Raw genomic sequence first — 12,685 nt, 5'->3', positions numbered from 1 at the left:
CTCTCTCTTGTGCTCTGAAACTAACAGGTTTAAGAGCTCAGAGAAGTGGCAGTAATAGAGAAAACACATCAGGTTTTCGAAGGAAAATTAAGTTTAAGAGTCGGGGTCTCGACTCAACTCCTGTGCTTGGGTTACCTGTGGTGTTTTTCCTTGTTACCCCTTGGTGTACACGTTTGGCCAAAGTACCAACTTTTAAAATGATCTAATAATTGCAATTATTTAAGTTCCTATGAAGCAAAATTTCGTTGTTTTTTTTTTTTTTTTTTTTTTTGTTGTTGTTGTTGTTGTTGTCGTTGTTGTTTTTTAACTGTTGTAAAAATATGTCACTACAAATACGATTCGAAGGGTTAAAATTAGCGATAAGTTGCGCTAACGTTTACCCTCTAAATGTTGTTAGACCACTTTGGTCATTTTATCAACAGCTAATTTTCACTATTTGCCTTTACCAAGCTAATAACTCTTGTGCGAATAGTTTGGCCAAAGTCGGGGCACTGGGGCGAGTGCGAGTTCTCATGCAATCCCGGCATTCTCAGTGGTCCACGAATTGCTTGGTATCCTCGCTTTTCAGATGAGACGCCTGGTTGATCTTGCATTTGGAACAGCCATCCGCGAAGACTTCCGGCCGTTTACACAGGATATAACAAACAAATATAGCATTATGTCGTCTGAAATTGATATGCTTGATGAAATGGGTTTTCCACGAAACAGGGCGTAAGTTTTTTTTTTTTCAGTTTCGCGCAAAATTTCCTGCGATTCCAGTAGCATTTCAGTCATAGCACGTCTTAAAGTTTAATTGGGTTTGATAGACTTGTATTCTTGCCGACCGTGTGAATTACATGTAACCTTGAATCAATAGGGAAAAGGCGTTGGCTGTAACTGGTAACAGAGGTTTAGAGGCTGCTATGGAATGGTGAGTACGTAGGATAATTTCCTCGTGGTATTCATGAACCTAGCATTAATTTACGTTTACGAAGTTCTAAAGGCTGTTACCAAAAAAAAAAAAAATGGAGGGGGATGCAAAGACGAGGTGGACATCTCTAGGTTCCACAGTGCTACATGAAACACATGCCCAAAGGTTTATATATTGAATGGTCATTGGATTTTATGCACAGAGTTGACAGTTAAATTACCACCTTGTCCAACATATCAAACAACAACCATCTGCAAGAACTACTCCAGTAACAATTTCTTTAGTGATCACACTTTTGGATGTTACCCACAGAGTGGAAACTAAGACTTGATTCTTGTGCAGCATAATAAACAGTACCAAGTGAAAGAACTGCCCAAAGCAGTATCATGAATTTGAATGGTGACATGTTTTTATTTGTTCGTGTTATGTTAGACTCAATAAAGTCCGTTAAGCTAACCATGAATCATTCTTTTAGGCTTTTTGCCCACTCTGAAGACCCTGATATTGATGAGCCTTACAAACCACCAGTGGGACATGTGTTAGGAGACAGTGAGTGTGTTAAACTTACAACTTTTGTTGGTCTTTCATTTAATGATGATTGCAAACTATTACTAGTAATACCTGCCAGTAGAGTGCCAACAAGTGAAAACTGTCACAGTTGCGTGCCGAATGAAAATTAAGAGGTAACCAGACTACAAAACAGTTTTCAAACTGAATCATTGTTTAATAAAGCATTGCAAAACTCTCATGCTATTCTTTGTCGCTTAGAATGTCTACAAGAACTAAACTTGCGAGGTAGATTAGAGGTGAAATGTCTACCGGCCTTGCATTACCTGGTTGAGTTTATACAAAAACCAAAATAAACAACTTTAATGTGTACGAGAATAGCTATCAACCTGGGAATAACAGAATGTTACAATAAAAATGAGCTTTTCAATCCAATTTATTGAATTAATGAGCCACAAGCACGGTATTTAAAAGAAAATAGAAGAATGGCACAAAGCTAAGTTGCAATTGACTTGAAATATTTCTCCTGTATGCAAACATCTCCAATGTGCATCTCCCTCAAACAGAACCTAAACATCAACAACAAAAAAAAAAAAAAAAACAATTTGACTAGAAAACAATGAAATCTAAAATATTTTGTAAATCCCTGTAATTAAGGATTCGTTTTGGTCCGCAGTCTATCAGTTTGGAATGGTATCTTTATTGTGCATGTTAATTTGTTACTGACCACATGAATTCACATAACGACACTGGCCTACTATTGTCCGTATTAGCTTGCAATTTGAATATTATCGTGATTAAAGATTTAAGGTTACTTTAAGAAAATTGCTCCCTCCTCAGAAAACAAAACACACTACAAACAGTTAAGATTTGAATTCTCTTACCTCCTCGATTGACAGAGCCGTCGGAACTTTCGCCGTCTACCAACGGAGCAACAAATCTGCTATTAGAGTGGAACATTTCCACACAGTCGCGCAGGATCAAAAAATAAGATGGCGCGTAGGAAAAATTCGATTGCCCCTAAACGTGAAAGCTTCTGCAAAGTTTCCTTGTGCTAAAAAAGATCTTTGCTATTTTTTATACACCATCCTGATACAGTAAGACGTATAAACACTGCTATTCTTATCCAAATCTCTTGAACAGAGCGAAGACAACTAAATTCGCCACTTAGGCCCCCATATTGTTTATAAAATTTAAGTTCGCGCATGTGTAAGAAGAATCTGGGTACTAGCGCTCACGGATCATGATACTCTTGATGTGATTGGTTTAGATAAAAAATACCGCGATGCCATTGGCTAGGTCGAAAACAATCACCGATGATGTCACTCTTACATTACCTTTTCCTTACATTATGTTTACATTTTCATTCGAGATTTTTTCTGCCTGTAACAAAACTAACTCGCGCGTCGGCTTTATAATGCTGCCGCCTCATCACCCTCGCGTCCTCGCAAGGGTGACTCGTTGGCAATTACTTTTTTGAATTATTTCTTTTAATCTTGCTTAATTTTTCATTTTCATGCAATCTCCTCTGACTTATCAACGCATATATTTTGGCTATTTTGCTATTTTTGTTTCTCTTTTTGTTGCTCCATATTTAGTGACCATTAAGTTTGTAGGTGAAGTGTTCCATCAACATGTGCAACAATTTAAATTAAAAATAAAACAGTTTAAAACATGGTTGAGACTTTTTGAAATCTGTCTCAAAACAAACTAAATACAACTCTCTCCAACACATTAAGATGGTTTATTCAACATTCCAAAAAACCACGTGTTTGAGAAACTAGGAATAGCAACTTCTAGTAATGTAAGAATAACAGATTAGCATAAAGCTATGTGAATGCACATCAAATTCATTCCCAAGTGCAAAATTACATTTCTATTTTCAGTGACGAATCTAATTCACAACAGTTGTTGTTCTTGTTGGTATTTTTGTTAATTTATTAGCTTCATTAGAAATGACAGGGATGACTGCAACAGCTTGTGCAAATTGTGCACCCTTAACTGCATTCATTCCCCATCCTCATTTGCTAAGTTCTGTAACACTCTTTTCTTACAGGCTTTTTATCAAACAGCTACCCAGCACATTCATTTTATGATTTTTGAAATCTTGTGTCTGACTTTAGGTGAGTCAGCCACTCAAGGAGCTGAGGAAACTGATAAAATTCCTGTTGAGAATTATGACTCTTCATCAAGTGCCGCTGGATCAAGTGCTCAACCTCAACAAGCTCTATCACTTGTGTGTGATGAGTAAGGACAAGAGTTAATACTTTCATTAAATATAGATAAACTGTCTAGTAGTAATCGAAGATTATAGTGCGTCGACTTAGGCCCTTAGGCACCCTACTGGGTTGCATTAATCATATTAAGGTTACAGGAACCTGTAAGTATAGTTGGAAAACATTAGGTTATTGTCTGGGAACAATTGTCAACAGCAGTTAGAAACGTTTTATGCTACCAGTCCCAGGTGTTTATAGGGCATCCTACCAAGGATGCGGTGGATATTTCAGAAAGAAAAGGATCTTACCTTGTCTGGTACTTTTCGTTTTGTACTTTTCGCAGCGAAACCACGAGGAACGGTACGAAACACGCATGGGACGTCAAGATGCTATTGTGACGTTTTTATAATGAACGGTGAAAGGAAAGTTCCTCGGAGATGCATGACATGACCACACTTAAGAAACGTCTATGTTTTTTAAAACCATTTTTGACACCTTTTGATATTTATTTTTATAACAATCATATCCGATACACAACCTCTTTTCTCGATTTCTCGCGCTTAATAACATGCATGTGCACAGAGTTAGGTTCTAAGTACGAAAAGCGGTTTTCTCCACACTGAGAAAGGGCTATATACCGGAAACGCGCGCGCGCGTGTGTGTGTATATGTGTTTTTTTCAAAACATTATTAATATCTATTTTTACATCAATCCCATCCGATATACAATCCTATCCGATATACAACCTCTTTTCTCGATTACTCGCGCTTACTGGAACATTTACAGCGGTAGGCTGCTGCCGCTGAACATTTACAGCGTTAGGTACTGGGTACGAAACGCGCTGGGCATGATGGACTGTTGTTCATTATGCTATTGTGACGGTGCGATTTTGCACCAACATATTTTCTCGATTTTTTGCGCTAAGGAACACGCGCACTGGGCATGATGGACAGTATTGGGACGTCTCGATTAGGAAGCGTCTCCTTCGTCGACGCAAAAACATAGAACTTCACCGTGGCTTTGTTCCTTACTCACCAGTGATTCTAATGACACCAAAAAGAACGAGAAACAGGAAGGAACAACAGATAAACAACACAGAAAGAAAGAAAAAAACATACAAACTAAAAAGAGGGTACACAGCATTCTAGATACCTAAACCTAGATAAATGGAGTGTTAAATCTGTAGGATGATCAGGTGGATGCCTGGCTTTGTGTGCAGTGGAATATCAATTTTTTTAAACTTCCTAGCAAAACTGAATTTGGTTTGAAAAATCGTCAGTTTCAAAACTCAGAGTTAAAAAATTGGCCTGAAGCAAATCCAAGGGAAACAACTTTCGGTTCAAAGAATCAGGAGTTTCGGAAAATCAAAGGTTTGGATAATTTAATTAATTTTTTGGCTCCCCTTCTTAATATTAAGAACACTGAGCGTGAAATTGCTGGTAGCTTATTTGCATTTGTATTCACATGAATTTACGCTGTACATGAAAATGGGCTGGGTATTCAAAGCTAAGGTAATGGCACTAAAACTAAGTCCCGCTTTAGGTAAAATAAAATGATGCAAAAAAACAAACAAACAAGATAACGAACTTTATCCTATTGGATGTGTGACTGTGTGATTGTTAAGTTGCTTTCTCAATGTCCTTGTACAGGTGTATCTTGTCACCTGATGATGTACTAAATCCACTGAAACATTTCTTTTCTCTTAACAGTTGTGGTAAGAGACTCAGGAGTGAGAATGATGTTCAGGTGGTTTTCTTTCTTTTTGTTTCCCATCCTTGTGTATGTTAGTTGAAAAACCAATTCACGTATGGGCATTATATTAGTTGAACATGATATTGCTCAAAACAGAATGTCATAGGTGACTTCTCTAACAAGCATTTGTAAATAAATTTACTGCTTTATTACTGCACCTTTCAATAACATACAGACTTCTTCACCCTTCAACCCCTGGCAACTAGCGATTTGTGTGTTTTACTACGGCAACAACCGACTGACCCCCAAAAAATACAGAAACCAACAGAGTGGATCAAAATTCTCCAATCACAGCTCATGAGCATGACCTTTGACCCGTTGAGCCATTTTTTGAAACATTTTTTGCTTTGGTACGCTGAAGTGACTGACTGCAGTGAAGAGCATAATAGTTGGTTGAATCTTGAACTTAGAGTCCACATGTTATTGAGAGGTGCAGTAAGGTGTCTTAGAGAGACTCATTTTAGAGTCAAAATAATGTAGCACAATATGTTTGCCCTGAACCATGAATGCAATCATTCTAAGAACATTTAGTGCTGAGGAAACAGCAGCTGAGTTAGCTCAATCAAATATTGAAATAGATAATTTTTACGCTAATAATACAGGTTCAACAAATTACAAATTACTTGTAAATTATTTTATTGCAACTGACAATGGATGACGCTTCATCCAAAACATGCTTTGCTGTTTGAAAAATATGGTGTGGTTCCTCAAAATACTATCTTGTAGTAGAATTATTATATTTATGGTTCAGGGCAAATATATTCTTCGGCATTTGACCCAGAAGAGCCCGTACATGTAGATAGTCGAATTTCTCATGCACTTGTAGGCATGCACTTATTTGTAAATAAATTGTTGTTGTTGTTGGTCAGTCTAATTTACTAGCCATTCTTTTCTTCATCAGCTCCATGCTGCAAGGTCAGGCCATTCCAACTTTTCTGAGTCAGCAGAAGATATCAAACCCCTTACTGAGGAAGAGAAGAAACAACAATATGAAAAGTATGGGCTAAGTTTGTTGGTTACCCTTTTATTCTTTTGTTGCTTAAGAAGAAGCTTGGTTATGGTTAAAAAAAATTAAGATTCACCTCTTTAAATATGCTGCAGACGTCAAAGAACAGAAACATCCAGACACTCTCAGTTATCAGGAGATAGTACTTTAAAACCTACAGTATGTAGTGCCAGTTTTCTTCCAAAACTGTCAATGATGTTGTATAGAGAAGAAGCAGGGCAAAGGGGGCTGCCCAAACAGGAACAAATGTAATCCGAGTTGTTGTTTCTGACCATTCTCACCATTATTTAAGGTCCTTTTATTCCTTGGCTTTCTTAATTTTGTTTTGTTAACTTTGCTTCTCAGGTTACAACAGCGACTTAAGGAGAGAAGGGAGCAAAGGCTAGAAAATGAAAAGAAGGTGAGCAATGTTCAACCCCCGAGTTTAGCAAGATAGGAAAGAACACTAAACGAGTCTAATGTTAGAGAGCTTTACTTTGCACAGTCACACTGAAGGATTTCATTCCTTAAATTGCAGTCCCTTAATATTTTCCTTAGGGATAGTAAAGCGAGCGAATCACGCAACCGCGCGCGAAAATTGTGCTCTCTCGCGTGATTTGGTCATTCTAAAAAAGGTGCCTACTAATACAGAAGTATTTTTGCGTGGTTTATGACTATGCGGGGAAAGCAGATTTTAGCAGTCTGTAACCGCGCATTTTTCAGAGATACCAGTAATTAAGGAACAATTATTCTAAAAAGTAGTAAAATACAAAGCAATGTATGGCGTTTTTTTTTTTTTTTTTCAAATTGAAGCTTTATTATCTCTGAAAATTGCCTGGTTACAAGAGCACTTGCTAAGTTCTGCTTTCTGCGCATAGTTTAAACGGCGCAAAAATACCTCTGTATTGGTAGGCACCGTCCATAGGAAACCCGAGTATCTCGAGATGCAGCGAACGTATGCGCAGTACTGTAACAAAAGTAGGTACCATCCTTAAGAAAAATAAGGAAGTGCTCGTAGTCTAAAGTAAAAGTTTTGTCGATAATTAAGGTATCGCTCTCTGTAAACTGTAAATACATTTCCAACAAGTGTTCATTTCTTCATGTTTTTGCTCCATGCCTGCCTTCAAATAAAACGTCAATTTAATTTAACTAATTCCATGACGGCTTAATCTAAACTTAATATAGCTAATAAAAAGCTAAAAATACACTGTGTCAATGTTCGTTATGCTCCTGACTTCACAAGGGACGACTGTTCCACATTTTGGGAGCAGCTGCGACCAAAGTTCGACCAACGAGGAAACGTTGAACGCCATTAAAGGAAGAGAACTGGAGATATATACAAGTCAGTAAAGTAAGGAATTTCAATGTTGTTTTTTGTTGCCTTTCTTGCAGGAGGCTTTAGAAAGAGAAAAACTACGACGAAAGACTGGACAAGAACTGACAACTTTCAAACAAAAGTACGCCATTATGCTCGTAAACCCTTTTACTTTTAGCTTTTCCAAACAGACCCAGATGCGGATTCAGTGCGAGGCTTGCCATGCAAAAACAAAGCTTTTTATTCTCCTGAGTCTCACCATGGCTTCAGTGTGGGACTAGGGATGGCGCAGTGGTGAGAGCACTCGCCAATGTTGCTCGGGTTCGATTCCCGGAATTTACGCCATATCTGGGTTGAGTTTGTTGTTGCTTCTTGTCCCTGCTCCGAGGGTTTTTCTCCAGGTATTCCGGTTCTCCTCCCTCTACAAAAACCAACATTTCCAAATTCCAATTCGACCTGGAAACAGTGGACGAATAGCCACTTTGTGCATGTGCCACTGAAATTCCCCTTACTATTTATTATTTATTTATTTAGTGTGATAAGGGTCTAGATCTATTAACCTCAATCTCATACCCAGAGTTCTCAGGCTCTTTGGCCAGCGATTGGTCGCCAGGAGACTCTATCCTAGCCACCAACCGCTGGCCAAAGAGCCTGAAGACTCTGGGTACGAAATTGAATTAACCTCGTGTATTTTGGCCTTTGGTTCCCTTGCAGCCGACCACAGCTTTTCTGATTGGCTAAACGATGGAACGTCGTGTATTTTATAAATAGTTGAACAAATACATTTTTTTAATGGTGATATATTTCTTGAATGAACTTATTTCTTTTAATAATTTCATACCGTTCTACTTGCCTCATTTGTTAGGAGAGAATTGGAAGAAGCGAAGCAGATAGCTGACGACAGAAGAAGAGAAAAAAGGGAGGAACAATTGGCAAGGTGGGTGCCAAGAGTAAGGGGCATGGAAAGTACCAGTGGGTGAATTTCAAATAGAACAAAGATTCTCGCACGAGTTACTACGCAACTTAAGCAGTTGCGAAAAGAATGCAGGTGCAGTGCTCTACCAACTGAGCTATCAAGCCAACTGGGAACTGGTCATATTGTGAGTTCGTAAGATACCCGTGAAGGATGAATAAATAAATGTAAATATATGAAACATATCTTGAACTGCGGATGAACGATCAAATAGAAGAAAGATCCTCGCAGTTAGTACGCAACTTAAGAAGTTGCGAAAAGTGGGTGACTTTGATACCGGTACGCGTTCATCATGGTTTCTGCCACATACGGGTGTTACCGGTGCGAGCTTACCCGGTAGCTATACTGGATCGGGTTCTCGTTCCCATACGAAAACCTTAACCGCTTTCTTAAAAACGCCAATGTCGACTTTTCGTTTTCCACTGTATTATTAGAGGCCTTTAGATTCTTAGTACGAGTAGGAGTTCGACCACGAGTTTTTCCAATAGACAAAGAGTGCGCACGCGTGAACCAGAGTCATTTTGGCGGGAAAACGAACGAATTAGCCGTCGTCATTTTGCTACGAGTTTTTGTGAGAACGATGTAGTGGCGAAAACAAGTCCTCGAAACGTAGGTGATCTCGTCTTTTTAGAACGACGAAAGGGCTTAGCTATAATCATTCAAAACAACTGCGTCGTTCGTCGCTCATGAAGGGTAAAATGAAGCTTCCTGGGATATATCTGTTCTTAGTATTTCGCTCAAAACGTATTCGTAGTCGCACTCGTACTAAAATTTAAAGGTCTATGTTATAATTTAGTTCAAGAATAAATCTCATAGCGTGATGAATAAGGGTTCATGTTATCTGGGTATAAAGTGTTGATCTTGTACCAATCTTAAGTTATAACCGCTAAGACAACACTCGTGTAGTAATCCCCGATGTATCCGCACGTTTCTTTTCATCGAAAACAAAGCTCAGATTTTTCCTAAGACTTGGCATGCAATACAATACAATACAATACAAACTTTAATTTTTGACACTCCCTCAAAAGGGCGTTTTCATTTCGCATCAAATGTTTTCTATTTTTAGGCAAAGGGTCAAGGATCAAATCGCAAGAGATAGAGCTGAGAGAGCTGAAAAGGTAAGAAACAAGCAAACAAAAATTATTTGAACGATTCTGTGTTGGTTGAAAAGAGCAATAATGAATACGATAACAAAACAAGGCTGATTTACGGTTAGGCCTGGTTTACACTAGCGACAGAAGCGACGGTATCGAAGTCGAAGTCGGAATCAGAAAAACAGATGCCTCGCTTTCGTTCAAAATGGTGGAAGGCCGCCATGTTTTCCGTTCTACATCTCGCGTAAAGGGATTGGGAATGAGCTATGTGATTGGCTGATTCTTCTGCTTGCGCCTCCGATTCTGATCAACCAGTTCACACTTGATCGTAAGCGACGGAATCAGAAGAAAAAGGAAACATTCTTATCGTTGCAATCCCGATTCCGTCGAGCTTACGATTGCAATTCCGTCTCCCTTTTTTATTCACACTGGAACGGAAGGTTCCTTACGCTTCCGATTCCGTCGCCAGTGTGAACAAGGCCTTGGGAATTATATTGTAGAAGCCAATATTTTGAAAGGCACAGCCTTTCTTTTTCAGGGTACAGAAAATGACTCTAAAGGCGAAAAAGATGTTACAATGTATAAAAAAGGGGGGCACGCATTAAGATGAATGACCCGAGCTCACGTAGGGCGCATCCCAGTGTCCTTCAGGGTACGAGTCGTTCTAACTGCAGTCAAACATACAAAAACAAGAGAAGTCAGTTTAAAAAAAAAGGTTTTTACCTTACCGAGAAAAGCTCAAAGCTGATAAGTTTTTTTTTGTGAGTCTGTGAATTTACTTAATCATTTTATGATTTACTAAAAACAAATTCAAGTTTTTTTAAAGTGAAGCAGGAGAGGACTGATGAGCACTGTGTGTCTGTGTTTACTGTTTGAATACGTGAAACTTTTGAAACTGTTTTAGTAAACCATAAAATCATTTTAGTAAACTTACAGGGCCCGGTTGTTCAAAAGCCGGTTAATGCTAACCCTCGATTAAAAATTAACCGAGGTTTTCATCTTGCTTGTTAATTATTCAAAAAAAAAAAAGCTGAATTATAGCTTAAGGTAAAGAAAAGTCTAAATCAAAACGGAAGGGCAAAAATCTTTTTTAAACAAATGATTACTGATAAGTAATTGAACTTGAATCAAAGTTCACGTTAACCCAGGATAAGCTTAATCGGGCTTTGAAAAAATGGACGCAGACTCGAAAAACTTTATTAGCTTTGAGCTTTTAAAGTAACAAAATACTTTCCTTGTTTTTCTACGTTTGACCGAGTTTAAGTCGTTCTATGGGCTCACCAGACGAGCGCAAAGAATGTTTGTTGAGGTTTTAATACTTAAAGTTTTTCAGTTATTGTTTTCTTTGAATTTCAGTTCGGTAAAGTCAGTGGAGCTTCAACTGGCACGCAACCCGGTGTAGCAGCCGCTACGCCAGTTCAACCGACTGTAGAGAAAAAACAACATACAACTTGCAAACTACAGGTTGGTACCAAAGGTGTATTCATGTATTAGAGTGTAGGACAAAGAAAATATCTGAGTCCCTGATCGCAACGGGAATCAAACCCAGAACAAGAACAAGAACTTTATTAACGTTTCAATTTTAAAATCTGGTACACGAAACTAATTGGGGACCGGAATCAGTTGTCGTATTCTGGCCAAGGAAATTGTTATTGATTCACAAGGGAATTTTTTTCAGTTACTTGCCGATCGAGTCACGAACATAAGACGAAAAAACCGAGCACCCGAAGGGAATGGAACTTACCACTGAGCTACTGACAACTCGTGTCGAGTTGCTGGTGATGTAGTAGGTTCTTATGTGACAGGCAGTAAGCTAGGAGAAAATAAAATGGCGCGAGTTGAACTCGGTTGTGAAATCAATAAGCTGTCTTCCGTGTACGATGAGTGTGGGAATACGAAGAAATATGAAAGTTTTTGAACTGTTCCCAAAAATATTGCAACTTGTGGCACGCAACAAAATTTCGCGGAGAAAACGTCTGGCGCTGATTTGCATGTGGACGATTCCAAAGCAAGAATGTTGCTTTCAAGATTTGCGTTTGAACTTTTTCGTGTAATGCAATGACATTTAACAAATAGCCCTTTCTTTTTTGTCGACAGTTTCGATTAACAAATGGCAGTACAATCACTGGGACTTTCCAAGCCACGGATACTCTGGAGACAGTTCGTGCTTATGTACATGACAACCGTACCGATGGCTCAGCGCCTTTCAACTTCATGACCACTTTCCCGCGAAAAACGTACACGGACGGAGATCTGGGCATGAGCTTACAGGATGCTGGGCTCGTCCCTTCAGCGGTGTTGATATTGACCAAGATATAAGGAAGATTTTAGAATACTTCTCGAGGAATTATCCAGCGAGCTAAGGGAAATATTTTACGAAGTGCTGTGGAAAGGGAGCAAAGGCGTTGAGGGAATGAACTTATCTGCTTTCCCGCGCTTCTAACTTGAGGCTCATCGTTTCAATCCTCTTCCTTTGGCACTAATGATCCCTTTGTTTCTACCACTTCGGTGAACGACAGATGACACGGGTTCAAATCCTCACTTGATTACCCTTCAACTTTCATTTGCTCTAGTCGATTCTAAGCTTGGATTCCAACTATGAATATTATTTGGAGATTCTGTCTGTCATTTGTATTCTGAAGAATACGTTTTCAATAAACGTAATATTATTTTTTAAGGAAATACGATGTATAGCTTAACTACATTTTATTCATTTGAGTGAACTCCCTCAACGCTTGCAAAGACCAGTTCCGACTATCCAGCTTTACGCGGACTGAAGGACGGTAGGAAACAACTTAGCGGTTGTTAACGCCGCCCAGTTTTTTGATGTGATTTTTGTGGGAAGAAACCGGCTATTCTTGCTGCAATTTTACATTGATTTCATTGCGAATAATTTTGATCAGACAAGAGTAGAGTGCATGGGATGGGATGTA

General features: G+C 38.7%; 1 protein-coding gene across 1 annotated transcript; it reads left to right on the top strand.

Annotated features, from left to right (window-relative positions):
* Nucleotides 1–576: 576 nt before the first annotated feature.
* LOC146487206 (UBX domain-containing protein 1-like) lies at nt 577–12,434 on the top strand. Its single transcript, XM_085086575.1, has 12 exons — nt 577–711; nt 857–910; nt 1,386–1,459; nt 3,541–3,664; nt 5,343–5,379; nt 6,287–6,381; nt 6,737–6,791; nt 7,763–7,827; nt 8,551–8,622; nt 9,725–9,776; nt 11,109–11,216; nt 11,850–12,434. The coding sequence occupies exons 1-12, from the start codon at nt 659–661 to the stop codon at nt 12,069–12,071; spliced, it is 1,011 nt and encodes a 336-aa protein (XP_084942701.1). The 5' UTR covers nt 577–658; the 3' UTR covers nt 12,072–12,434.
* Nucleotides 12,435–12,685: the final 251 nt, after the last annotated feature.

This window comes from Pavona decussata, unplaced genomic scaffold, assembly GCF_977016875.1.
Source record: "Pavona decussata unplaced genomic scaffold, jaPavDecu1.1 SCAFFOLD_16, whole genome shotgun sequence".
Lineage (NCBI taxonomy): Eukaryota > Metazoa > Cnidaria > Anthozoa > Scleractinia > Agariciidae > Pavona > Pavona decussata.
This window is presented reverse-complemented; position numbering and strand designations above follow the sequence as displayed.

What these genes read in the sequence shown, in the direction of transcription:
- LOC146487206 (XM_085086575.1), top strand. Translation starts at nt 659, where the DNA reads ATGTCGTCTGAAATTGATATGCTTGATGAAATGGGTTTTCCACGAAAC. An exon ending in CTGACAACTTTCAAACAAAA is followed by an intron (nt 7,828 to 8,550) that starts GTACGCCATTAT and finishes CTCATTTGTTAG; the next exon opens with GAGAGAATTGGAAGAAGCGA. An exon ending in ATACAACTTGCAAACTACAG is followed by an intron (nt 11,217 to 11,849) that starts GTTGGTACCAAA and finishes TTTTGTCGACAG; the next exon opens with TTTCGATTAACAAATGGCAG.